The sequence below is a fragment of the Falco cherrug genome, chromosome 7, assembly GCF_023634085.1.
Source record: "Falco cherrug isolate bFalChe1 chromosome 7, bFalChe1.pri, whole genome shotgun sequence".
Classification (NCBI taxonomy): Eukaryota; Metazoa; Chordata; class Aves; order Falconiformes; family Falconidae; genus Falco; species Falco cherrug.
Window position 1 is genome coordinate 35,344,256 of NC_073703.1, and position 27,711 is coordinate 35,371,966.

Below are 27,711 nucleotides of genomic sequence, written 5' to 3' on the forward strand. Positions count from 1 at the left end.
CACTGCCTGCTGCAAATCTAACGTGCTTGTGTCTAACAAATGCAATTAGTGCAAATGGGTTTATTCTCATTAACGAGCCATACAGGGCCTTGCACCAACGTCAGGGTGGGCAGCAGTATAGCGTGCGGGGAGCAACATCTCGCCTATGCTTTCCCCGGGTGTTCCACACCTCCTCCGGCTTGGCAGATGCTGCTGGCTTGGCGGTGCCACTGCCACTCTGGAGCTGAAGCCTGGGGAGGTGAGGATGAAACAGAGCAAGCCTTGGAAATGGAGGAGAGCCAGCGAGGTATGACAACAGCTGAGTGTCGCCTGGCTTGGCACACTGAGCCGGCAAGACATTGCAGGAGTGGCAGTTGGCTCGTTCCTTTGCAGTGGCACCGATGCTTTTCTTTTCAGCTGGCCCAACGGACACAGCCAGGGATGGGGAGCTGAGAGTTGAGCCTGCTGGTGCAGGAAAGTCAGGGCATGCTGCTGCTGTCTCCCTGGAGTGGGCAACATTTGCCAGTTGCTGAGATGCTCTTAACGTGTGCAGAAAACTTAAATAGCTATACAGCATCTGTGCGGGGCTCAACGGAGGTGGGTTTCATTGCTGCCACCTTGCCCCAGAGATGATTTAAGACTAAGCAGCCTCAAACTTGTGGCCAGCTGCTTAGCCAGGAAATCATTCATCTGTGAGGACCTATGAAATGGGAGTGAAAATTCAGGATGCAGTAAATTTGGTAGGAACAAAGCATCTTTCTGGAAAGCACCAGGGAAGGGAGGTGGGTGGGAGGGGGAGCCCATAGGATGCTTTGCTTTGCTGCAGCCCAAGTGCAAGCTGGCCATGGGGCTGGGCTGCTCTCCTGCTCTCCATCACCCCTTCCCCAGCCTTCCACTGCAGCAAGGATGAGGCTCATACCCTCAGCCTCCCCAAAAGAGCCCCAGATGAGTCATTGCTGCTCTGGGCAGCAGGCTGGACCACAGTGGGCTGGATCCTGTGCTGGGCATGGTGGAGGTGGCACTGAGGAGAGCCTGGACTTGCTGCCAGGGGTGGGAGAAGGAAAGCGGGGGGAGAAGGGGTGGACACAAAAGCCAGAGCTTTTAGGTTTCTCTCCATTTCTGAACAATGGTGATTTTGAGCAAGGAGCAATGTCCCACCTTGAACTAGCCCTATCCCTCCTGAGCTGGCTTGTCCTGTGGTAACAGAAAGCTGCAGCTCAGCAGGGGCTGATACCGAAGAGGTTTTGCACCGACAGGCACCAAATCTCCTGCCAGACCCCACACCCCAGTGAGGAGACCCCCCAAACCCATTGGGAACAGGATCCAACCACAACCAGGATGGGAACTCACCTCCCCAGAGGCTGGCACATAGAGAGAATGATCTCCAAAAGCTTGAAACAAATCAAAAATTTTATTTCCAACAAATACACAGACCACGTGGGATGGGGATGCGCTACATCACAATGCCGACCTCCCCGCACTGGCTTTCGGTTACAGCCACCCCCTCCCCAAAAGCCTGGCAACAGCAGGTTGGCACCAGAGGGACAGACTTGCCCCGCCACCAGCAACCTTGGCAGAAAAAAAAAAAAAAGTCCTTTTCCAGTACTCCAGATATTTTTCTTTAAAAGCCTGGGGGTAGAGTTGAATGTCATTTGATACCACGCTGGAAATACAGCATCAGGATGGAGAGATGGCTGGTATTTTTGTTGCGGGGGGGTGGGGGGGTGGGGGAAACGGTCTTGGCAGGTGATCTCTACTTGGCTAACAAGGGCGTATCTGTGTAAATACAAATACTGGGGTGAAATACCTGGCAGCACACCAATGTCAACACCATTACCAACATAAAATAAAGACCAGCAACGTAAAACACCTTCAATGAGTAGTTTAGGCTAATTCAAAATTCCTCCCCCCTTCCCCCCTGCCCCATACTCTTCATGCAGCTTTATTTCTTCATTTATTTATTAAGAATTCAAGTTGTAAAATATGCAAGTAGTTAAAAAAATTATTACAAACCACTTCGTGACAGCATTTGAGAAGGGTTGGGGTGTAAGCCCCGGGTCAGACTGGCTACGCTTCACTCTCTGTGACGGTCAATCAGCATTAAAAAGAAAAGACAAACCCAGGACGGGGTATTTACACGTCTGCCTTGTAACACCAAGAGTGAAACCAGCTGTAGAGCAAATGACTTCATCCGTCCTTCATCCTAAAGCTACGTGAGCTGTAGTAAAAAGATTGAAACGGGGCGGGGCGGGGGGTGGGGGGAGGCGCAAAAGCCACCATGGGAAGCCAGGGACCATCTAGGCTATTCGTGTCATATAAACATTCCCAGATGCCAAAAGTTTTGAGTCCAGTTTAAGAACAACTGGTCTTCTCTGTAGAAGACTAGAAAAAGAGTATGAAAAGGTAGAAAAATCAAAATGCACTTGTTACGGGCTAGAAAGATTCACCGAAAGGTACCTAAAGACTATTGCCCTCTTGAATCCACAGGGATTTTTAAGCTGATACCTGATTCAGAACTACAGTTTAGTGGGGTCACTGCAGACCCCAACCCCCCTATGTGATACCCACCTAACTTTGTTCGCAGATCCCCAAGTTATGATTCCCAAAGTTTCCCAGGAGTGTGGACGAGCAGGGAAAGCCAGGAGGTGTTCAGCAGTGGAAAGGAGAGGCAAGCCACGTCCGCAAAATTATTAACCTCAGGCGGACCCAAAAAAGGTGGCATGTGTCCCCCCAAAACGCTGATGGTGGATGAACTGGACCTGGGAATAACTCCCCAGCCTGACGCAGAGTTCAGGCTGCATGTAAACAGGGTATCAGGCACCTCCGTGAAGGGGTGGCCCCACGGCTCCCCACGCTGCTCCCCTGCCCCTACCTATTGTGGCAGGGTAGCAGCAGGAACAGGAGAGCTGATGGGTGCAGGAAGGGGCAGAAGCATTCCACCACAGGGCAGCATCCCACTGCGGGGCAGCATCCCATGGTAGTATAGCATCCACCCATGGGGCAGCATCCCAGCCCAGCCCCAAGAGGAGGAGATGCTGCTGGGAAGCTGAAAGGGCAGGACACAGACCAAGCGAGGAGGGCAGAGGCACAGAGGTGTAGGAGAAGAGGAAAGACCCGGAAAGAAGTGGTCGACTTTGATTTTCAGATTTCTAGCTACCCTGTGACACCTGGGGCAAGGGCCACCCCGAGCCACCGTGCCTGGGGGGCTGGCACCTACCCTAACACAGGAGGTATTTCAAGCACGTCTAAGGCATCGCAGGAGTTGTCTTTGCTTTCAGAATCACCTTGGTTTCCTCCCTACAGCTTCTTCCACCAGCACGTGGTGTCAAACAATAGAAAAGAAAAGTCTGGAGCAGATGAACAGAGATAAACGTTCATGCACTACCACCGAACGTCGTCACAGGAGTATGAAGCACCAACCACAACACATGATTCACTTTTACTTGCAGAGCGAAGCTAACCATATACAAAATGTAAGAAAGTGGGGTTCACTAGAAACATGGAGCTGCCAGCACGTGGGGGGCAGGCAGGAGCTGCCGGCGTCCTTGCTAACCCACCGTGGGACTGCTCAACCCCTGTGCTACCCTACCGCCAGAAATTAAAAAGCACAAGACCGAACATTGAGTAACATCATAGTCATCTAACCTGTCGCTATATATCTGACAACTTAAATAAAAAATAATATTTTGGAAAGAAACCAACAATATCATTCCAAGAAGGTTATACACATCCTTAGCAGTTACTTTGCTCAGCACAGCTCTGGTGCTTTAAATATGGAACAATTGAACAATTTTGTGAGCAGAAAAGTGACACAAATTTATTCTTTACATGTTTTTTTTTTCTTTCTAGGCAACTCTACAGACTTCAGATCTTTTGCCTCGCAATGCAGATCATCTTATTCCCCCAAAGGTGGCCAGGTTCTTTAAACATGCACATCTCTGTAGCTTCCAGGCCATGTATTTTTACTTATTTTTGTTTTAATTTCTGCAGACTAGCAGGTTGTTCCCATTCCTAAAAACTCTACATCAGTGTTCAGGGTGGCCTGAGTGCCGGTCAGGCTTCTCGAGGGTTTACAGGATCACGCAGAAGAACTTCTTCTCTCTAAAGGGATTTTCTGAGGCTGGGACAGGGGTCAATAGAGGGTCCTCCTTGGCGTGGGCTTCACAGTACGCCATCAGGTCTGCTGCTGCTTTTGACACCTGGAATAGAAGGAGCCCCACATTAGGGACGGGCTGTTCTGGGGACATCCCACCTCAAAAGATTCCATCACTGGGTCTGGGCTTGCAGCATCCCTGGGCAGGTAACATCATACCCCCACCAAAAAGCACATCCCTGGTGAGGCTGGTTTTTCACCTCTGGGCTCTAAGCTCACCCGTCAACATGCGCTCCCGTGAGCATCCTTCATATCACCCATTCACATCCTTCACCTGATCCATCATAGCGAGGACCGACTTTAGTAGGCACCGCATCCCTGCCAGCTCTCCCCCACACCCCTCGGCAGGGACATCCGCAGCTGCTATAGCAACATTTGCTGCCCTCAGCCACGGACCTCACTATTTATTCAGGACACAGCAGCAGCTCCTGAGCTGCCAGAGCTCACCCTGGCCTTGAGAGATGAGGTTTTACTTGCAAGCACCCTGACGTGCCTGCAGCCAGCAGCCAGCCCCAGAGCACCTCTCTCCCTGGGACCGGCTGTTGTCTGAAACAACCTCACTGGAGAAGATAAATCATCTGGGATCTCAAGCTTGAAGCCAATAAAGCTTTTGCATGCCCAGAAGCATCAGTTTCAGTGCCGCAGAGCAGAAGAAACATTTCCCAGGAAGGATTGGACTTGCAGTAGGAAAGAAGCATCAGGACAAGGCTGCTTTCAGAGTTTCCCCGCTAACCTCAAGCCTGAGCACCAGGCACTGCCCAAAGGACAGTTTTAAGAGCAAATGTGACAAATAGCGTGGGTTTAACCTGTTTCCAAGAAGGTGAGATGCCTTGGGGAGAGTCACAGCTTCCCACCCCCCAGCAGGGCTCCAGGTGATGCTTCCAGCTGCTTTCCATGGGCGAGCATATCCCGCAGCCTTCAGCCACAGCCATTGGGATCACTCAGACGAGCATTCTCCATAAACACTGCCCGCCACCGCATTCCAGCTCCTGCAGCATGCTTTTGGCAGCTGCTCAGCAGCAAATGCCACCTCGCAGCATCCCTCTGAGCTGACAGCCAACTCCCAAGCCACGCTACCTTTATCCTGTCGATGTTAGCCTCCATCTTCAGCTGCTCCACCAGCTTGCGGGCTTGCGCTATGCTAGCAGTGTTGTTGCTAGCCATGGGCAGGCCAGGTGTGCTCTCTGGATGGGCTGCGGACACAAATGCATGGGGGTGAGCTGTTGGTCTGGGCAGAGAGCTGCTCCCAGCCCTGAAACCCCCACCTGATGGGCTGGGGTTGCGTGACTAGAGCTGTTCGAGCCGAGCCATGTGAATGAGGTGTAAGGATGGGAGATGCAGACCCAGGCATTTCAGTCAGCGTTTCATTCTATGTTTAGACCCTTGTCTAAACCCAGCAAGCTGGCAGCCTTTGTGGGTGTGTGGACAGTCACATGCTGCCTGTGGTACCCTGCTGTGCCCTCCCCATCATCCTGCAAGCCATGCTTAGGGGACACTGGGACCTTCTAGAGCATAACCTGCAGCAGCAGGACCTCAGCTGAGCTGTACCTCAGCTTCTCCTGTTACATTAAAGGCTGTGGTGGCAACAAGGCAAAAGGAAATCAGAGAACAGGCTCTCCCTGAGCAGCCCCACACTGCCCAGAACTGCCGTGCTGGGCTCATTCCCCTGCCACAAGCCAGGCACATCACCCAGCCCTGAGCCGGTGCCCAGCCTTCGTCCGGTGTCCCTTGGCCTCCCTTGCTTTGTCCCTGCTGCCAACTTGAATATTGAGATGCTAAACAGGATGCTGGAGTTTCCTGTTTCTTGAGATTTCGAGCCCAGGCAGGCGGGGAACGCTCATTAAGTCCACGCCGTCTCAATCACGGATGTTCTTCCGTTACCTTATAACAGCCGTGAGCTCTGGCAGCAGCGGCCAGAAACCCAGCGTTCAGCTTCTCCAGCAAGTGATGTTTTTACAAGCAGCAAGTATTTCACAGTGGAGGCACAGCCATGCTGCACCAGCCCCTGCCTGGCTGGGGCTGCCTGTGAGCTCAAAAATGGGTTTTTTTTCAGGGATGTTCAGAAATAGCAGGGTGCAGCGAGCCCACGCCCCCCCCCCCGGCCCCTTGGGCGATAGTCCAAGGATGGCACAGCCCTAAAATAAGGAGCTTGTGGCATTTTAGGGAGGACACGGAAAAGCTGTGGGCATGTTTAGCTCAAGCCCATCTCGGGGGATATAAGGGTGTTTGGGCAGAGGCTCATCCTGGGACCTACAGAAAAAAGCAGCCTGGCACTGAGCAAGCTGTCCATGCTCGGAGGTGACTGGAGAGCGAGTCGTGCTGGGGTACAGTCGGAATTTCAGGATGAGAGCCCCTTCCCAGCCACCCCCTGCCCATTGGGGAGCACGAGGAGGAGTTATTTTTTACCAGAAGCAGGTCTCTCCGGTGATTTGTGCCTCTAGGGGAAGATCTGCTCCTCTTGGCTGTTCGCTACCTTTAAATAAAGAGAATATAAAAAAAAAGGAGTCAGGTTAGGTTGCTGCTTATGTGATGCCAGTCAACACAACAAATACATTTTTTATGGCACCAGGAAACCCAGAGCCCTTGCAGACACTGAGTCCCATGCCCTGCTAGGGAGGCCGAAAGGCTGTGGGTTTCCTTCTCTATCCCCCCCGCCCCCACCATCCATTACCCTCCAAGCACAACCACCCAGCAACATTATGTGTTCACATGCAGCAAGGTTTTCAGCACAGGAGGAGGTTTCAAGTCAGCGGGCAACTATCCGAGAGCTGTTGGCAGCCAGGCTTTTAGCTGTTCCCCAGCTTGTGACGAGCCCTACGGTACATCCGAAGACGCTGTAAGAATGCACTGTGAGTGGGGATGCAATTTAACTGTCTGGTGCGCAGAGCACGTGGCAGGGCAGAAAGGGCATCCCCTGGGGAAGGCTGCCAAAATCCTGCCCGCTTCACCACAGCCTAGCTCCCACCGAGCACCTCTGACAGCCTGATCTCCTGGCTGGGTCTGCTGTCATCGGGCAAAGCTCCGTGCCATTGCTTGAGGTTTCACTAAAGCATGTGCACTGTTCCACGCTGGTTTTTTCTCAGCTCCCTGCCACATTTTGTTTTGCTGGAGACGCGGTTGAGCAGCAAGCTATCAGGGTGCCCCTCTCCTGCTTTCGCTTTCAGTTCTCCCTGCAAAGCCACGAAGCGGATGGCAGCGGTGATGCCACCGCGTTTCTGGCATGACAGCCGGTGCTGGGCTGGTGGGAAAGCTGGTGGCCATATAGGTACACTGAGGCGCACATCAACCAAGACACCATTGTGTGGTTTGGATGCGGCAGAGACTTTTCTAATGCAGCAAATGTTATTCTTGGTGATGCTGTGTCATATCATACAGAGGACTGTGGTCTGTTGGTGTGCCAGTAGCAGGGAGTCACTTGGGACTGAAGGTTAATGTCACGGAAGGGAGCGGGGAGGACTGCAGAGAGCTTCTGTATGAAGCAGAGAGGCTGCTACAGTCCTGATCTTTTTTTTAAAAAACATATATATCCAACCCTGCTACCACGCTGATGCAAGGAAACCCTCCCATGCTCTTACTACACGTAGCCCTAGAAGCACTAAGGTGGAAAAGACAGCTCCAAAAACAAAGCCGGAGAAGACCAAGACCCTGCTGGGACAGAGGAGGGGACATCTGTGTGAGCACTCTGCCACGCACAGGGCTGCAGGGCTGATGCTGGGGATCCGGTGGCAGCTCAACCGGCTCACAGGACCCTGGCATCGCCAGGAGCCAGCCATGCTCAGCCCCTCTACAGGTACTTCATGGAGAAACTTGAACCAGTTTGGGGCTAATGATGGTTTTACAGTGTTTCCACGCTGCAAGCAGCCAGGCATGCTTCCTTCAACATCAATAACAAAAAAATAGCATGTGACATTTTGAAGTGAGCTCATGAATATCCCCAGCTGAAAAACAACCCCTCCAACAGCGCAGGCACCACCTGGGCAGCAGCGAAACTGTTCAAACAGGGCACCCACAAAAGCAGCTTTTTTAGTCCCAACATGAGGACACCCTGCTGTATCCCCAAGAGGGTGTGGAGCCACCAGGAATAAACCCCAGGCCTCCATGCCTTATCGTTTGGATTTGATTCAGGCCAAGCCCAGCTGCTAGAGCATCCACTTCTCCTTCCACCCACAGTGCCTCTGTACTACTAACTGCAGTCACCAAACCACCCCATGGCAGTTCCTCTGCAGCACCAAGGTGACTAAGATGCTTGCAGGCAGCTGCCCGCTGCACTCACCCAGCTGCAACGCTGCCTCACACCAAAGCAATATGTGTATTTAATTCTTTTCCCCAGGACTCAAGGAGGTGCGGGGCTGCCTGCCGCTGGACTACATGCTGAACTAGCAAATGCTTGTTTAAGTAGATAGTGAGTAGATGCTGAGAGCGTCAGACTTCAGACAAATTAAAACCACCCCGGAAAGTACATAAATCATCAGACTGGAGGAAAAATGCCAAAATATTTGAGAATGGCTGTTAGAAGGAAATTTGCTTTCCAAGGAGCTGATTTCCTAGCAGTGTCACATCCCTCTGTGGGCAGGCACTGGGACAGAAGCTTTCAGAGCCAGGGTTGGAGACACGGTGGAATGCAGCGAGCCCGCCTGACCCCATTCAGGGAATCCCGGTATTCCCAGCATGGCGGGGTGACGGCAGCCCTTGGACACAGTGGGTTTGTACGGGGACTGATGGGGCTGAGCAAGCGCAAAACGAGCCATCACACAGGAGGGACACATGCCGATGCCTGCAACATTGCTCCCATTTACCCTTAGGTCCCCTCCAGCTGGCAGAGCCTGGCTCCTGAGCCTAGCCATCCCCTGCACAAAGCTAAAAATCACTATGCTTCCCAATATTTCCCCATCCCCCCATTGTCACGGGGCTGTTCTCACACCCGATGCTGTTGTGCTAAACTTTGTCTGCAAAGAAAAGGGTTTAATGACACTGACAAGGGAATACAGATGGCATCTTATTTCACCCACTTAATGGCATGTGTGCCTGGATAATAGGATCCCTGCCTTGGAGCCAACAGGTTAATGAGTAAGGATGCTATTTGATTTTCATACTAATGATGTTTAGCATGTACAGTACATGAATATTGTCTCTTTTGGGTGCTCTACTGTAATTACAACTCAGGATGTTGCCAGGTTGTTTTGATACTTGTCTGTTGTGCAGAGGGGTCATGGGTTATTTACTGCATGTGGCAAGAGGTTGAATTCATTTAAAAGGATGCAAAAGTGCTTGTAAGAAATGTCTGGGCTTGGAAATTTTACTGCTACGTTTTGCTAGCTGTACCTGTGCTCCAAAAAACCACCTAATTTGTCATTGCCTCTGTTTAACGAAGAGCCATTGACATATTTGAATGACATTTTCTGCTTTCATCAGTGGCACCCAGCCAAAACAGGCACCAAAACTTGGGATTTAGTTGGGCGAAGGCTAAGGGATGCCCCTGATGTCAGGGCGCTGATCCAGCATTAATGGCTGTGTCTGTTCTTGGTCTGTTTGGTCTGGCTTTGCTGAAATCTTCAGCTTTTACCCACAACGGAGCAACAAAACCGAGCCGGCAAGATGCCCACTGTTGCTGTCCCAGCGTGCCCACAGCGAGCTGCTGCATGATGGGATGAGACTGGGGTTTAACTTGCTCTACATTAAAAGGCACCAATGCTTTGGGACAAGGGACAACCAGCCCTCCTCCATCCCAGGAAGCTAATCACATCTACCTTGCTTTCTGGATGCATTTCTCCCTCCCAGCACATTTATGGATCTTGCACCCCCCTTCAATATTCTGCTAACCCAAGGGAGGCCGTTGGCTCTCCTCCCATGCCCCCCCATCCTCGAGCAAGCTGGCACAGAGGCACTGACCCCCATCCATCCTCCCAGCACACAGCTCAGCCTCCAGAGACTCGTTTAAGACAGCAGTAAATTCATTTACTAAGTTGCCTACTGTGCCCTATCCAGCTCCAGCCTGGTGAGCCACCAGCACTGCCTTCTGGCATGAGCTGCATCGCCACGGCACCACCTCAATTGAGAAGTGAGGCAAAATGCCGAGTACAACCCAAAAAACCCACTGCAAAAGGAGCATTTCTTGACACCGGAGCAATCGTGCCCTCCTGCTAAGCTGCCATGCTCCTCCTCCTCCCTCCCAAACAGGGCTCCTGTGGGGCTCTGGCATCCTGCAGCTGCCAGCCCTGCTTGCAAGAGTAATTAGCCTTCCGTTTGCCAGCTCCCCATGAGCACAAGCTGCCGCCTGCTTTGCACAGGGCTGTGCTGAGAGGCTGCCGAGCAAGCACCTGGGCGGAGGGGTTTCCAGGCTCCACAAGCCTTGCAGCAGCCCCATCGCCAGCCCCAACCCCACAAAATCTGACCAAACCTCCCCCCTGGCATTCTTCCCCCTTTCAATTGGGTTTTATCTCAAGTTGCACGTGGGTGGAGACCAGAATTCTCCTGAATGTTTAAAAAAATGGCATTTTAAGGGTCCAGTAACCTGAAATAGGCAGCTATCATTACAGAAGGGGTATCTTGAAGCACATTTTGCACTGGCTTGGGTCCGTCACTGTTCAAAGGCAGTGCTAACCCTGGCTGGGACACTGGCACCCTTGCAAAGCATTTCTTAAAGATGCAAATGGGCATTGAGTGAGGTTTTACTGGTGTCACAAGATACCTCCTGTGTCCCTGGGCGCCTGCAGCCTTTGCCCACTCAACTGGGGTCCCCTGCATTTTTAAACCTGTGGATCACATCCTCTCTTGGCACCCAATTTTGCAGACTTTTTCACCCCCCAGCGGGTTTTTCTCTGCTTTGCAGAAAACCGTTCTCCCCACACCTTCCAGCCGAAACGAAAGGAAAAGCAGTGGCTCCGCAGGAATAAATCTGAAAGTGCTGACATCTGCCAGGGCAGAACTCGCCATTCCTCACTGTAAGGACTGAAAGCAGCTCCCAGAGCACCGCACGGCATCACCCACCACTGAGAACGGCTCCTTTCCAAGTGAAAGCAGGAGCCTCCCTGCTTCTTGGTTTCCATTGAAAAGTCATGCTCTCCATCACGGCTGCACCAGCATTTTCCACCCAATTAGTAGCAAAGTGGGTGAATGCCACCGGCGCTGCCAGGATTGCCCCCATGCCCTGACAGGCTGGAGAGGTGAGCCCATGCAAACCTCATAAAGTTCAACAATGCCAAGTGCACATGGGTCAGGACAATCCCAAGCACAGATACAGGCTGGGCAGAGAACGGATCGAGAGCAGCCCTGAGGAAGGCTCGGGGGTGTTGGTGGACGAGGAGCTCAGCATGGCCCAGCCCGGAAAGCCAACCGTACCCTGCGCTGCATCACCAGCGGCGTGGCCAGCGGGTCGAGGGAGGGGATTCTGCCCCTCTGCTCCGCTCTGGTGAGACCCCTCCTGCAGTGCTGTGTCCAGTCTGGGGCCCCCAGCATCAGGGGGACATGGACCTGCTGGAGCGAGTCCAGAGGAGGCCACGGAGATGCTCAGAGGGCTGGAGCCCCTCTGCTGTGGAGACAGGCTGAGGGAGTTGGGGCTGTTCAGCCTGGAGAAGAGAAGGCTGCGGGGAGACCTGACAGCACCTGCCAGTACCCAAAGGGGCCGACAGGGAAGCTGGGGAGGGGCTTTTTACAGGGGCCTGGAGTGCAGGACAAGGGGGAATGGCTTTAAACTGAAAGAGGACAGATATAGATGAGATATGAGGAAGAAGTTCTTTACTGTGAGGGTGGCGAGGCGCTGGCACAGGCTGCCCAGAGCAGCTGTGGATGCCCCATCCCTGGGAGTGCTCAGGGCCAGGCTGGATGGGGCTGGGAGCAACCTGGGCTGGTGGGAGGTGTCCCTGCCTGTGGCAGGGGGTTGGAACTAGATGGTCTTCAAGGTCCCTTCCCACCCAAATCTTTCTATAATTCTATGAAAAACCAGGTGTGATGTGGCATCCAGAACGGATACCGGAGCGTATGGCCGTGCTGTCACTCCCTGTAGCCAGCACTGTGGCTCACCAGCCGGCTGGAGCATGGGAATCCCTTGCACAGGGCTGGCTGGCTTTTCCAGCCATCCTGTTGCTTTTGCTAAAAGTCATTGCTAAAAATAGGTGACTCAGCTGAAAACCAATTACTAAACATATACAGAAAAATATAAAATTATTACAGACAAAAAGAAAATAGCAAAGCCATGCTTCCAGGGGGTGGGAGCTGGTGTAGTCACATTGATCTCAACAGCAGTTACAGGCCTGGCTGGGAAAGGAGCCTTAATACGCCCAAATTACATGTGTTTCGTTATTTCCTTAAGCAAAGAAAATGATATGAGCTAGATTTGTGCCCATGGGCTCCCATAACTCCGCTTTGCTGGGGCAGAGGACCCCAATCCTCAGTGGTGGCTTCAGCCACAGCTCCCACCAGCCATCCACAGGAATTTTATTCCCTTTTCCAACATCCATTTTTTATGCTCGACGTCCAATACAGTGTTTAAATCATCAAAAAGCAGCTTGCAGGTCAAAGACATGCTGGCCAATAAATAAATAAATCGGAACACACTGGAGTGGAAAACGAGCCAGTTTCCATGGGAACAGCTTCGTTATCACACCAGCATCCGATCTCTCCCGCCAAAGAGGGGCGAGGTGGGATGGGTGCCCGTGTTGGCCCTGATGCCAGTGTTTCGGCCAGGTCAGCAGGTTTCAGTGCCTGACCTCCCCCTGCTTCTGCGGCAGTTGGGGAGGATGCCCAGTCTGTTGCCTGTCTTAACCTTGTGCAGCCTTATGCAGCCATATTTCACCCCAAAAGCAGCACCAGAGTCAGACCCAGCCCGCTGGTGGCTCAGCCAGCCCTGGCTCCCCTGGCAAATCTCATTATCAAGGCAGTGCAAAGCATACGGAGCGAGAGGGAGCTGCAGCAAAGATTTTCCTCTTCCCTGATTTTGCTGGGGCATTAAAAAAAGAGCTTGGTGCTGGAGCTGGCTTTGCAGAGAGCCTGGTTCGGGATGTTCACTCCATCCACCTCGTGCTGGTGCAGCCAACTGCAACTGCAGCCCAGACTTCATTAATATCTGCAGTCAATAGTATGTTTTTCCATGAAGTTTGCAAGCAGTAAAGGTTTTAGCATCCGTCTGGAGAGCTGAGCGTGTCCCAGCACAGCCCGCCTGGGCTGAGGCTCCAGGAGAAACCTCCTTCCCAAGAGACACATACAGACCTGGAGAGGAGTGGCGGGGGGCAGCTGTGATGGAGCCAGGCAGTTCTGACCCTATGGGGACATTTTGGGTCTCGCAGGGCCGTTCCTTTTGCCTGGAGAAGTCACCATGCCGTGGGTGTCACACATAAGTGAGAATCTCAGCTTTTTGTTTTCTCACAGGCATCCTAACGGCTCAAAATGAAGGCAAACAGGAACCAACCTCAACTTCCTTTTTTTAGCTTGGTTTTTTTCATATTTTTTTTAAGAGGTTATTTGGGTGAAGGGCCAGCCACCAGACAGCACAGCCTGGGGCATCTGCTCTGGAGCCTCCTGCCATCATTCATAGGAAATAGTGTCTCTCTCCGGCTGGGTACCGCAGGGAGGGAGCACCAGCCTGCTCCGGGGTCGGCACAGGGCTCCAGCACCAGGGGAACAGTGCCAGGGTTGCTGATCCTCGTGCTGCAGGTCAGGGCTTTAACAGCAGCATTGTTACCCTGGCTGAGAAAGCTGGAGATTTCGCGCATGCCAAAAAGCTGTGCGATGCCCCACCCCGCCCTGTACCCAGGCGTACCCCCGGGAAGGAAAAGCTGCCCCACCATCATCTGGGGGAAAACCCTGGGAAAAAGCATTTGTTTTTAATGCACGAGGGACAAACCCAGCAGTGTGCGCAGATCAGGCACTGGGAGGATGGGTGCAACTGGGAGCTTGGCTATATACTGGGGCATAAGGATGCCCAAATATGTGGTCCAGGGGTCCAAGCAAGTAAAGCTGCAGCTGAGCATCACCTTCTTCCCACAGCCTGAGTTTTCATTCAAATTAAAACCACTCGTTGTTCCGCTGACTCACTTCTGACCTCTGGTCAGCCCCTCATCATGCTCTCAGAGCCCACACAGGCTCACGGGGATGCTGCCTGGGGACAAGCAGGGGCAATGCCTGCTTGGCTCCCCACTATCTGCTTATGCTGCGGCACGGAAAGACAAAGGCCTTGGCTGTCACATTTTGGTGTGACACACCAGAAGGGACAGATAAGGGCACACATCCTGTCACACCATCCCCAGCCCTGCCTGTCAGGCTCTCCTGCAGCAGCAGGTTGAAGCACAGACTACACTTCTGCGGTTTCCACCAGAGCTGAGCAATGCCACCGCTGCACTTCACTGAAAATGAAAATGATTTAAGGGTTAGGTGGGGTTTTTTTTTGTTTTGGGTTTGTGTTTTTTTTTTTTAACAAAACTTTAAAACATACGCAGAGGCCAGCAGAAAACTGAAGGCTCGCTACAGTGCACATGATCAGAGGAGTGGGAACACAGCAAGCCCCTGCCCTGCAAGTGAACGACATGGCTGCCCCCTGTGCAAGCTGCAATTAGCCTTCATCCTGCCCATATTTTAAAAAAACACTAACATGTTGCATTTTATTTTTATGCAACTTGCCTGAGAGGAGAATATGCAGCTTCAGAAATTCCCCCCAAACACTGGTGCTCCCCAGAAAACCTGGGTTTTTCAGAAATGCTGCACTGGTTACCTCCTGCAAAGCAGCACCCACACAGCCTAGGGCATCCCCAGCCTCTGTGTCACGCTGGAAGATGGAGACATCTCTCAATCTTTGAAGTTCCCTGGATAGACAAAAGTGTCTCCAGCACACAGATGGCCCAAGAAAGACGGGAAAGAGAAGGAGGGAATCAGGCAGAGAGGAGAAGTGCCGAGGAGGGACACACGGATGGGTCACACTTTGCCCTGCAGTCCTGCAGGTGGTTTTGGGAGCCCCCCAACCATCACCCACCTCCCCTTCCGACATGCCTGTTGTCCCAGCACAGAGATCTCACTTGCCCTCCTCCCCCCACCATGTGTGGGGCTCCTCTGTGGTCCCACATCCTCCCACAAGTCAGACACCCAGATTTCTTCCCATCAGGTCCATGGAAGCCTTGGAAACGCAGCTGCTAAGCTCTGGGGTACCATAAGCCTGCAGGTTTCTCCTGTGCTCGAGGGTCTCTTCCCTGCACAGTGTCAGCCCAGGCTGAAGAATAATGGCACTACCTGCAGCCCTGGCCAATGCACCTTTTAACATTGGTTAAAATACTATGCAGATGTCCTTGAAAATATTTGAGTATATTATTTTGCATTTCTACTGCAGGAACGGCCAAGGAAAAGACTAGTTCCTCTTCTATAATGCACCGTACCCATGCTATATAACACAGCAAAGCCTTCCTTTAGAATTATTCCTGATTATTATTAGCATTATATAATATAGGATATTATATTATCTATTAATATATAATAATAATTATTAGGATTATTATTATGCCAGGCTGACTTGGCAAAATACCAAGGGCATGACTCTTCCCAGGCTGGAGTGACCCTGATATAACCATGTCAGGGGCAGCTGGTGGTAACCCAGCACTACAAACACCCATGCAACGGTGGAGCAGCAGCTAAACAGTAAAAGAATGAATGAATTCGCCAATTAAAAAATTGCCATTGAAATCCAAATCGCCTCTTGACTACCAAAATCCCTGCCCTGAAACCTGTTCCCTACCGATGAAGTGGCAGCACGCTGGGTAGTCCCTTACTTCTTCACAGGGCAGAAGTTTCTGCTGTAAAGGAGCCTTTAGGTCTAGGGAACATGCATCACTTCCTAGCTAGCCAGAAAAGAGCAGAAACTCTCAAAAAAAAGCTCCTTTTCCCCCATGGAGACACCTCTAGCAAACCAAAATCACCCTTTAATTAGAAGCATTATCGTACCTATGACTTATCAATTCCTTCACTTCTTGATTCTTTCCCCAAATCAACTCAAATTGACTCTGAAATAAATTCTTTGTACGCACCTTGCTGAGAAATCCCTGTTCGCTGCTGCTTGTCCCAGGAAAAAGAGAGATGGTTAAAGCCGCCAAGGAAGCAATGAGCTTCTGTACCAGGAAAAGGAGCTCAACATCTGTTCATACAGCTTTGAACTCCTGACCCTTAATTAAGGGAAGCAGCCAAGTGCTATTATTTCATGTTAATTAACTGATCCATTCTTGGGTTTCAGTTTTTAACATCCTGCTTTTAAGTATTTGCCAGGGTCAAGAACAAGACCTTTAGGGGAAGGTGCAAAACGAGGTTTGAAAGCAAAGGGAAAAAGCTGTAAGGCAGAGGCATTTCACCCAGCACCACATTTGCGAAACGATTTGGCTATTTGGCTGTGTCAACACTGCTCCCAAAGGGACAAACCCACCCCGAGCCTCACACAAAGCCACCCTGAATTCAAGGCCACGGTGACTTACCAACTGCCTGCCCACCAGCGCAGAGGTACAGCCACCCCGAAGGAACTGGGGCAAGCCACTCTGTTGCCCTGATTTGGCTAAAACATCCCAATTTTAGGGGGTAGCCTCCCTGTGGCTTTCCCAGGAATTCGGAAGGAGCACGTGGGTTTTGCCATAGCTCCTGCCATGGTGCCAGGCTGCTCGGCTCATCCTGCTGCAAAGTATTTTTCATCCCAGCTAAAATAAACCCCAAACTGCTCCTTTGGCTGACAAGGCACCAGCCTCGCCTTTTTGCCCAAATAATTTCACCAGCATGTGAAGTCCTCGGCTGCAGAAATCGCTGCAGTGAGAAATCATTCTCCAGTGATTTCACCCAAATCAAACCTTTATTAGAATTTTATTTTAAGTAACACTCACATGAAGCCTAATAACCCTTCCCAGCCGCTGGGAATCACCCAGCAACTTACATCAGCAAAGAAACAACACCCTTAACCATCCCATTAGTTTTTAAGCCCCCCCAGGAATTACCTTAGACTGCTTTAATTAGGTATCCACTGTACAAAAGAATTAATTAATTAGTGATAAGCACCTGAACCACATTACTCATAAGGCTCTATTTCAAGCTTCAAATACAGCAAACAGGTCACAGCCTATCTGCTGTAGTAGAGCAAAGCCTTGGAGCTGCTGCCTGGTTTGGTTGGGTATTTTTTCCCATCCCTGCCATCAAAGCAGCAAGGCTGAGAGCTTTTTATTCCTTCTTTTCTTTCTTTTTTTCAGTTTTTTTTTTACAGCATCCAGAGCTGGTGCCTTTAGAGCCATGACTCAAATGGTGGATGCACCACGTGGAGACAGGAGAGCTTTGTAATTGCTGTCTGAGATTTGGTGTGCTTTAGGCACAGGTTATGGAGTAACCCCTTGTATCTTCCAGCTATAGTTACCCTGCAAAGGTTTCACTACAAAGCTCTTGTGTTACAGCATCACTAAGATGCCTGGTTAAATGAGTAGAGCATATGCTGATGGCTGGATCTCAAGCTGCAGGTGAAGGATCACCACTAAATGTGGGCAATTTTAGCAGGTTTCTGGGGGTAGGGGGGAAGGAAAAAAACCTCAAAACTGAAAAAAAATTTCCTATGTGAAAGTACAGAATAACAACCAATAACTTTGAGAAGTAATTTGTTGCGGCTTGCACTGGCTCCGGCATTGCACGGCCTGCAATCTCCCCACTGGCAAGCTTGAGGCTACCAGGGGGGTTTCTCCGAGCTGACAGTCCACGGCAGGGATGCGGGCAGGGATGCAGAGCCCTGGCAGTGCTGCAAACCAGGTTAGCTGGGGCTGGCTGGGGAGAAATAGGTTACTCCTCTGTCCTCGGTTGGTGAGTTGACCCATATTATCTCAATTAAATTTAACTTCTGTGGCCCACGGCTGCTGCTTTTTTTTTTTTTTTTTTTTGCTTTTTTTTTTGCCCCTGTAACCTAATGAATTTCTGTCTAAAGTAGGACCCAGTTATGGAGGCAGTGAGTACACCTGGGTCCCTCCCGATGCAATGAGGAGAGGAGGGCACGGCTACCACAGCAGAACTGGGACAGGGACACGGAGGGAGATTGGGAGTCGGTAGCACTGTGGCCGTGGGCTTGGCAGCTTCCCATTGCCCAAGTTGTGATCCACCTGCGTTTCTGTTGACCACAACAAGCTCTGGCAAAACAGCAAAATTCGCTTTTCTCTCCAGAGCTGTGCCCTCACAGCCTTTTTCATGCTATTCCCCTGGCTTGCTGAGCCCGTCTCCATCCTCACCCCCTCTCTGGCACACTCATTGAATACTAACCTCCGCACACATCATCTTGCTTTTCCCACGGAGCCCAAAATCCCTGAACCAGCCTGTTTTCCCCTTAAAATGCAGGCAAAGCATCCCTGCCACTCCTCCTGCTGAGTCAACGGCCCTGCTTTTACCACCACACATTATTCTGGCTGTATCGTGAAATGACACATGCCCAGCAAACACTGATATTACGCAGACGGGAGGAGAAAGCCACCCCAGAGCTGCTAGGCTGGGTGGTGTTTTCACACTTGCAATATCAAGCATTGGGAAAAAAAAAAAGGGGGGGGGGAATTTAAAGCTAAAGAAACTGTGCAAACCCCAGATTAAGCAGCACAAGACGGCGTTGCCCCTGCCGGCTCACCCTCCCTACCCATGCATTGATACCTCCTGTGCCGGCGAACAATCCATCCTGGCTGTGCCATGGGCCCCACGGGCTTCATTTATCCCCCCTACGCCTGCTCCCGGGTCTTTAATCCTGCAAAATACGCTGGAGCCGCTGTGTTTTGGCCCCGCTGCTCTGCGAGCTGCTTTCACAAGGGCAAGTGCTTTTCCCTGCCTACCTGGCTGCTGGGAGACCTCAGCGTGGGGCTGTGCAGTTGATTTCTGTATTTTTCCCAGCGTGAGCTATGAAAATCAGTGGAGGCAGCTGCTCTTTGCAGGGCCAGCTTTTGGTTCTAGGTAGGATGGAGGAGCAGCATCAATTCAAAGCCAGCCTAACTTTTACATCAATTAATGGAAACACTTACACAGGGCTTAGATTTAGGCTTAAAAAAGAAAAATCAAAATCAGTGCCACCCTTATTTGTTGCTTATATCTCTCCATAAGCCTGGGCTGCTGCATTAAAATAATCTTTTTATTCCCCTTTCGCGCAGTGTGGAGGGAGGAAGCAGGGTCCCCCCTGCCAGCATTAGCTGGGGAGCGAGGGAAGCACCGGACACGAATACAAACCCCCCAAGCGAGGATGTGAGGCTGAGCAGCAATTATATTAAATCAGCTGATAAATAATGCAATGTATTTTGATGGTACCAGCCCTGCAAGCACTGCACAAACACCATCACGTCTCCATGATATTAAAAATACAAGGGATGAAGCGCAATCAGGTCAGCGTGACTTGAATAATTGAACCTAAAGCCCTTCTGAAATGCTGTCCTCGGGGCACGCTGGAGCTCTGGCCCCACGGAACAGCCACCAGACCATGGCATCTTTGTCAGGTCCTACACAAACTGATGGACTCCACAAGACCTGGTCACCACTCAACACTTTCCCATCCAAGGTGAGAGACCTCTGCTTGGGCGCTTGCCAGCTGGAGCGGAGCTACTCCATCAGCAGACACACACTCCTCAAGACTGATTAGAAGAGGTCCAAACAAATTTACAGGTTGTGAGTGGCTGATGACCCCCTCTAAGGGCCCCAAACCACTGCAGACCCAGCGAGGGAGTAGGAAGTCCCCAAGAAGGAACATACAGACGTGAAGACCTGGCCACTTCTGAATGACACCCTGGGGGCACCTGGACCCACATGGGCTCATATGATGCCCATGGGGACAGCACTGATCTGCCCATGATGTTGGCCCTGCTCTGACGTGGAGGTGAGACCAAAGACCTCCTGAGGCCCCCTCCAACCTAAACGAGCCATTGACCATGCTGGTTTGTTACCAAAACCCCTGTTTGCTCACTGGAAAGACCCTGAAGATCCAGAAAACAACAGGAAAATGAAGGGAGGTGGCACAAATCCCTGGGCAGCTCTCCCCATGGCCACCAACTCTCAGGACTAACACATCCCTGCTTGGTGACAGCCAAAAACATAGCTGGAGACTTTTTCCATAACACACCTTCCCAGTATAGGCAATCAACAGCCTGAACTCCATCTGCAAAACCAGCCATCCCACTCCTTTATCCCTGCTCAAGATGTCACAGAGAGGTAACCATCTCCCCACATCCTTCATCCAGCTCCTGCCAAAATGAGTCAAACTCAAGAGCCGACACAAGCAAAGGAGCCCTTGGAGCCAAAGCAACCATAATGCAAGTGAGATAAAACCACAGGATGTGCTGATGTAGCATTCTCCAGAGCAGCTAAGGAAGCCAAAACCCAACTGTAAGGACAAAACCCATCCTCTTTGCACATGAGTGGCCATGGGTGAGGAAGTCTCTGCTGTGCAAATGTGATGGTCAGATGCTTTCTGCACACCCGCTGGGCCCTAGGAACCAGGAGGCATCCTATAAAGGATCTGCTGTCCTGCAGCAGCTCAGGGCTCATGAGAACCACGTTGTGGGGTGGGGAGGAAGCACCAGCCCAAGACACTTTCCATGAGCAGCTGTGGTTGGAGCAGCACAGAGCACAGCTCTGCTCAAGAGAAACTTTATGGAGATCACGAGAGGTCTGGTTTTGTCAGATAAGAAGAGCGAGCAGGAAATGTTATGAAGTTTACAACCAAGCAGCTAAAGATTGAGTCAGCTCACCTCAAGGGTGAATAATGAGCTTTGTGCAGCTCACGGTACATTCAGGCCACACTTCAGGGCTTTCCAAGGCTACAGAGAGGAAACACTTGTGATAATCCCCCTCCCAGCAGGTACTAGCACTAGGGCTGCCCATGCCCCCATAATGTCTTAGAAAAATCATACAATCATCGACTGGTCTGGGTTGGAAGGGACCTTAAAGACCATCCAGTTCCAGCCCCCTGCCACAGGCAGGGACACCTCCCACCAGCCCAGGTTGCTCCCAGCCCCATCCAGCCTGGCCCTGAGCACTCCCAGGGATGGGGCATCCACAGCTGCTCTGGGCAGCCTGTGCCAGCGCCTCGCCACCCTCACAGTAGAAAATGTTTTCTTCGTATCTCATCTATATCTGTCCTCTTTCAGTTTAAAGCCATTCCCCCTTGTCCTGCCACTCCAGGCCCCTGTAAAAAGCCCCTCCCCAGCTTCCCTGTCGGCCCCTTTGGGTACTGGCAGGTGCTGTCAGGTCCCCCCGGAGCCAGCAGATGATGGATGAATTATTTACTCTCCTGCACCCCCAATACCCACCTGTTCCTCCCAAGGTCTGCTTGAGGAGGAACACATCGAAATGGAGAATAAACTCTTGCAAGGTGATTTCTGCCTTGAAAGAGCTCACGTGTTGCCTTCCTCCTGCTGACAGCAGTGGGGAGAGCAAGCTGGAGCCTGGCCCCCCACCCCAACTTGGCTGGTGATCACCATCCCACTCTTCTCCACCCTGCCATGGGTGATGGATCACTCACCGCGGAGGGTTTGAGGCAATCCAGCCCAGCCCCATGGCAAGGCTAAGGCCAAGGCAGCCATGCCACAGCTCTTCAGTTTGGGTTCAGCCCTTGGAAAACACAAACCCATCTGATGGTGCCAAGGAAGGAGAGCGACAAGCCCAGAGCCCAAAGCTCATCTCGTTGGTGATCCTCACTCCACCTCTACCCCAAACCGGGCATCTCGGTTGTAAACACAACAAAGCCCTGACAATGACACCTGCTACAGGCAGAGACACACTGGCATTGTCCTGGCATCCCCTGCTGATTATGGCATTGTGAAAACACGTTTCTGAGACCCCTGTTGCCTTTGAGATCCATTCTCTGACTCTCAACACCTTCTTTATCCTGCTTCCCTCCCTTCACTGTACCTACTCCAAAGCAAAACCAAAAACAATGGGACCAAAAAGGAATTAAATCAATACCGAGCATCTTGCATCTGCTGGTGGCTGGTGCTTCCTCACCCAAAATGGTCCAAAAAGCACAACTCCTCCCAACGCACAGTTAGCACAACACACCCAATCTGCAAGAATTCATGGCTACAGGGAAGGTTTTAAGATGACTGAAGCTTGAAGCATCCCTTCAGCATCCCCCTTAAGGGGATCAGACCTCAGGCTTGGGAGTCTCAGATGCCTGGCAGTGCTCCCCGTACCATCCCAGGGGGATGCTGCAACAGGTTAAATGCTCCTGCACTTCATCCAGCTTCAGCTCCTGGTCTCCTCTGGGACACAGCTCAGATGGGAGAAGGCAAGAGAGAGAAAACACGGCTTCTCTGCATCCCTGCAGGTGCTGATGGGTGCACAGGGATACCCTGCCTGTCCCCAGGCTCGGGGAGCTGTAAGTGCTCCTGTCCCTGATGCTTTTCCCTGGCTGCAAGGACCCAAGACCATGTTTGCTTATTGGCAAATAAGCCAATAAAAATTTTTATTAAGAGAATCAGCAAACTTGGGTGTCAGTGTTAGCACATATCCTGCCCTTGCACAAGCCCGGAGCTGGAGTGATGCTGGTATTCACTGTGACTTAGCATAAAACCCAAACCACTGGTGAAACCCTCCCCAGTTCCCACTCTACAGTGGTTTCAGAGCCCCGAGGAGGTGCAGGACCAGGACAGCCTCATGCCAGGGATGCTGCAGGGACCAATCTGGCTGCAGGACTCAGCCCATACCCAGCCCATTGCCAGGGGAGCACAGGTTTCCTGAGACAGCAGGGCTGACACAGAGAGGCATGGTAGCACTGAAATGACCCAAATATAATTAGTGCACAAACCCACCCAAAAAGCATCACTATTTTCCCCAAGGTGCCAGCTAGGGAAGCGCCATGGCTGCTGAGCTGCTCCTGTGTGGGCAGGCGGAGGAACAGGGTTTCTCAGCACCGACTTACTCCGGGCATCTTCCATAATTAGGTCTGTGTCTCTGCGCAAAGGCACCGGCGGTGGCATGGGGCACCGATGTCCCTGCGGTCCCCCGCTGCAGCTGGCGGCTCTGCCCACAGGGATGGGCACAGGCAGGGCAGGGAGGCAGCTCAGGCCACAGCAGGCAGCGGCCAGGTTTTGGGGCTGGGGTTTAGCCGCCCCGGGGTAGAGGCGGGATGCTGTAGGCAGCAGGAGGAGGGATGCTGAGCAGTGCGGCATGGGGTAAAACCAGCAACACAGCAGTTTACAGTGGGAATATCCCATGCTGTGCCAGGGATTTTTCCCCTTTGGTACAATCTTATGCGGTCCAGGAAGGAGCACTGATACTTGGGATCCCTGATGAGCCCCAAGGCTCAAGCAACGCTGCTCCTTCCCACCCAAGTTGCTCCCTCTTACAAACCCAGCTGCCCAGCCAGGACCTTCCTGGCCAGGAGAGCCACTCATAGGGAGCATCATGAGAGGGACAGAGCCAACATTCCCTCCCAAAGCCCTTGGGAGTGCAAGCAAGAGCAGGATGACAACCCTGTTAAACCAAGGCACCAACTCAGACAAAGGAGGTTATCCACCATGGCAGCACCTCCACACCGTGCCAGGTACAGCACTTCGGGGTTCACAGCAGCACCCTGAGAGTAACCAACCCACAGCTCAGCTGGCTTTTGGCTGCCAGATGAAAGCATCAGCCACCACCAGAGACCTCCTCACCATGCCGTTACGCGCTGACCACAACAGAGCAGCGCCTGGACCTTCCCTTGGATAAACTGATTAGCCCGAGTTACAATGATGACAACAGACAACAGGGGAAGAAAACAGTTGTGTAAAAAGCAAGGGAAGGATGAGATAAGGTGAAAACTAATTATGTTTGGTGGATATGCAGGTCCTGGTACAGCTGCTGCCCAGGAATTGTTGAGGGTTTCTCAACTATATGCAAATATCAAGGTGACAATTTTTTTAAGGTTTGGTATGATGCCATTTCAGGGATTTTTTTCCCCGCTGAGCCTCTGAAAAATTGGGTTTGGTGCTTTTTAGTCCATCATACCTACATGAAATGCAAGAGGTGCATGATTTTAGACTTCAGCCTTAGTACGGCCGCATCCTTGCACATCCTCGCCCAGCCCAGGGGCTGGCTGTATTCAGCTCCAGCTGCCTCCCAGCCTGCAAAGCCCTGGTGATTCACCTGCACAGCTCTGATCAAAGCCATTGTTAATTAATTACTGGCCTGACCCAAAGCCCAGGCTCAACGGACACCATCCCAGTGACTTCGGATGGGTTTTGGAGCATGTCCTACTTCTCTGCAGAGCCAAATCTGTGCTGTCCCAGCAGTTGGAGCCTGTCCTTCTCCCCAGCTCAGACCTGCCTCTGAACAGGGTGAGTGCCAAACGGCTTGTGCCAAGCATGTGTGGAAAGCCAGAAGAGACAGACTGCGTTCCCCCACAGCCATCAACGCGCTCCCCCACGAGCAGCAGAAGCAGCCCCCCCCTTTCACTTCTTCCCATGAGTTTGGGGGGGAGCAAGTTTGATCCTCTGCTTTAAAAGGACCAGGTTTGGGGGTGTTTGCACCATGCATGTTGCACGCAGAAGAAAAAAATATGCGTGAGGAAGGGCTGAAGCCCCACTGGAGGTGAGCAAGCAATAAAACTGTACAAGGACAAGCACAAAAATCCCCTTGCCAATGAGCCATGCTGCACCCCACACCCAGCCCTGCAGTAGCATCTCCCTCTACCTTTCATCCCATCCCCCCTCCCAGCAGCTCCCAACAAACAGCTGAGCAAGAAACTAGAGAGGAAGAAACAATGAGAAAAGAGCCTGAAAAGACAGAAAAATTGAAAACCCACCCTAAACCCCTTGCTTGTTCCTCCCACTTCTGCGCCGGCTGTGAATGCACACGGCCATATCCTACTCCCGCATCCCATTCCAGGCACAGGAATGAAACACTTGGAGAAGTCACGCTGAGAACTGATGCAACTCATGCTGAAAACTGTTCTTTCCTGGGGCAAACCCCTTATTCCCAACCCAAACCGGGGCAATGGGCTTGCGGCAGGGAGCAGGCGGTGCAGCCCTGTGGTCCCCAGCAGCAGCATACGCGTCACAAGCGTACCAGCTTCCAGCATCCTGGCACCGATGTGCAGGACGGAGAGGCATGGCCACCCCCGGGCAGCGCTTTTCTGGGGTGTGGGGGGTCTGCAGGGCACTGATGCTGGCTCACCAGCCCTAATTACTATGGTAACAGCCTGCACCGGCGCCTGGCTGTCCTCCTTTGATGACTCACTGGGTTTCAAAAGAAGTGGAGCCTCAGCCACCACTGTTCAGAGGCCAAAGCACTGGAAGCCTAGTGGGCACATTGCAACTGCAGGGCCACCAGGTGGGAAAGCATTGCCCACCCTTGCAAAGTTTGCCTTTTTATCACATCTTCCACTCACAGACACCCTGTCACAGGGTGGCAAAGCAGCAGGTTACCTTGCAGATTAAAAATAATAGTAATTGAGCTTCGTCACCAGCTCGCAGCCATCTACCCATGGGAAACCCATCGGGCACCACACTGCAATTGCCTGCTCGTGGTCTCGATAACCCCCGTGCCGCGTGGCAGCCCTGTGCCAGGTGCTGATGCACCACAGTTATCATCTCCTCTGGCGCCAGCCATGCCACGGTATGGCCACTCGTCCAAGCCCACATGCAAACCATGCCCCACACAGGGCCAACACCAGCTCATGACTACAAGGAGCCAGGAGAAAATGCAATGAGCATCCTTCATGCCAGTACATGCACTGCTGGGAGCAAAGCTTGCAGCTCCCAGGGAATGTGGGAGAGAGGATGGGTGCACAAGGGTGTCATGCTAGCGGTGGGGGGACCTGTGGGTACCCCCAAGCTAGGGATACCCTGTTTCAGATGTGAGGCTGACTCCAGCTGTCATCCAGGCAATGCTGAGACTGCCAAACTTGTGTCACAGGTGAACAGCCAGCAGCACGTGGTGCCAGCAGCAGCCCTTGCTTCCTCTTGCAAACAAACGCAAGGCTGAAAAAGCCAAAAAAAGCACCAAAACTGGTACTGAGGGAGCAACATGGCTGATGCCTGGCCTGGCGGGGCCAACACAGGAGCTGGGGCAGGATGGGGCTGAGCCACGTGTCCCCGTACCCCACAGCATGGGGTGAGAAAAGCCCCATTATAACCCTGGGTACATCTCAAAACATCCTCCCAGAGAAAGGCTTCGCCCCAGGGCTTTCCTGGCAATAATTAATTGAGTCATATTTAAATCCAGCCAGCGGCCATATGGTAGAAAAGAGGATTAAAATCGCATGCTCCAGCTGCATTCAGGGAAATCCAGTTATAAGGAAAAATCCTCTGTGCCTGGCCCCAGCCTGCTGCCAGAGTACGTGCCGCTGCCACCCCTTTCCCTCTGGTGGCCGGGGAGCATGGGCTTGCTGGCGGGGCGCTGGCTGGTTGGTAATTCGGGGAAAAAGGGAAATAAAAAAACCTGCAGGGAGCAGGTACAACAGCAGTGGCAGATAATACATGCTCTGAGTCACTACCCTTCGGGGGTAGCATGCTTTAAGTTCATTAGTAACTCATTAGTAATGGGCGGGGGGTCACTCTGCTTCGAGATTTTCCTTAAATATAAATTAATTTTCCATCGAGGAGGCAAGAAGGCAAAAGTTTTTTGCCAAATTCCTCTCCTGATGGCACAAGCCAGCCCTAGCCTGGCTTTCCCCCAGCACATCTTCCCAGCTGACCGACGATTTTCCCAGGATTACTTTACCTGAACCACTCACCCCACAAACCACCGCTGGGAAAAATCAGGATTTTCATTGAAACGATGAGAGGGCTACCGCTGTGGGGATGGCGGGGTGGGGTGCCCCTCTGCCTGCACGGCCATCACCCCCAAATCGCCCCCCCTAAGCCAGGCTGGGTCAGATCCATCCCTACTGAGGCTGCCGTGGGGATTTGGGGTTGGGAAAGTCTCACCCTGCCTTCCCAGGGAAGGAAAAAAAAAAAGAGAAAGAAAGAACACTACGTCTCATTCATCCACGGAAAAAGCCTTTCCTGTGATGGCAAATCAGTTGATTAACTGAGGATCAAACCCTCTAAATCCAACCTTTGTTGGGGAGCCTGAACTCTTCGTGCGAGGTACCGAGGTACCTCTCCCCTGCGCCCAGCCCCGCAGCCGCCCGCCCCGCGGGACGGGGACCCCGCGCCCCCGCAGGTGCCATCGCCACCCGGGACTGGAGGTCCCCGTGGGGCAGCGGGGGTGGGGTGGGTGGATTGACCCCCTGGGCTATTTGGGATGGGGATTTTCTGCTGGTTGTGGAGCGGTTCGGTGCCCGCTGGCAGCGGGTGGCCGGGGCTCGGGACCGCCCTGCCCAACCCCAGTGTGCCCCAGGGCTGCCAGTCTCAGTCCTCCCAGTGCTCCCAGTGCCCCCAGCCCCGGCTTCCCCCGTGTGCCCGGCGGTACCTGGCGGCGGGCGGTCCTGCCCCGAGTCCCCGCGGGGCGGGCGGCGGCGGCGGGACGGAGGGACGGATGGATGGATGGATGGCGAGATGGATGGATGAATGGATGGCGAGATGGAGGGAGGGAGAGTGGGAGGGGTGGAGGGGCAGCGGGAGGAGGGATGCGAGCCGGAGGCAGGAGGAGGGTGGTCAGCAGCAGCCCCGAGCGGCGAGTCCCCACCCAGCTTTGTCTGCGCTCATCCC

At 52.4% G+C, this 27,711-nt stretch overlaps 1 protein-coding gene across 4 annotated transcripts; it reads right to left on the reverse strand.

Annotated features, from left to right (window-relative positions):
* Positions 1-1,371: 1,371 nt before the first annotated feature.
* On the reverse strand, positions 1,372-27,691 carry GNG2 (G protein subunit gamma 2). 4 transcript variants are annotated; one of them, XM_055716655.1, is made up of 4 exons: positions 27,473-27,691; positions 6,539-6,605; positions 5,210-5,325; positions 1,372-4,178 (listed from the first exon to the last, which is right to left on the reverse strand). In XM_055716655.1, the coding sequence occupies exons 3-4, from the start codon at positions 5,294-5,296 to the stop codon at positions 4,050-4,052; spliced, it is 216 nt and encodes a 71-aa protein (XP_055572630.1). In that variant the 5' UTR covers positions 5,297-5,325; positions 6,539-6,605; positions 27,473-27,691; the 3' UTR covers positions 1,372-4,049. The 4 variants fall into 4 exon arrangements, with proteins under 4 accessions (XP_055572630.1, XP_027659324.1, XP_027659323.1 ...); XM_027803523.2 differs by lacking the exon at positions 27,473-27,691 and adding an exon at positions 13,337-13,484; XM_027803522.2 differs by lacking the exon at positions 27,473-27,691 and adding an exon at positions 6,863-7,038.
* Positions 27,692-27,711: the final 20 nt, after the last annotated feature.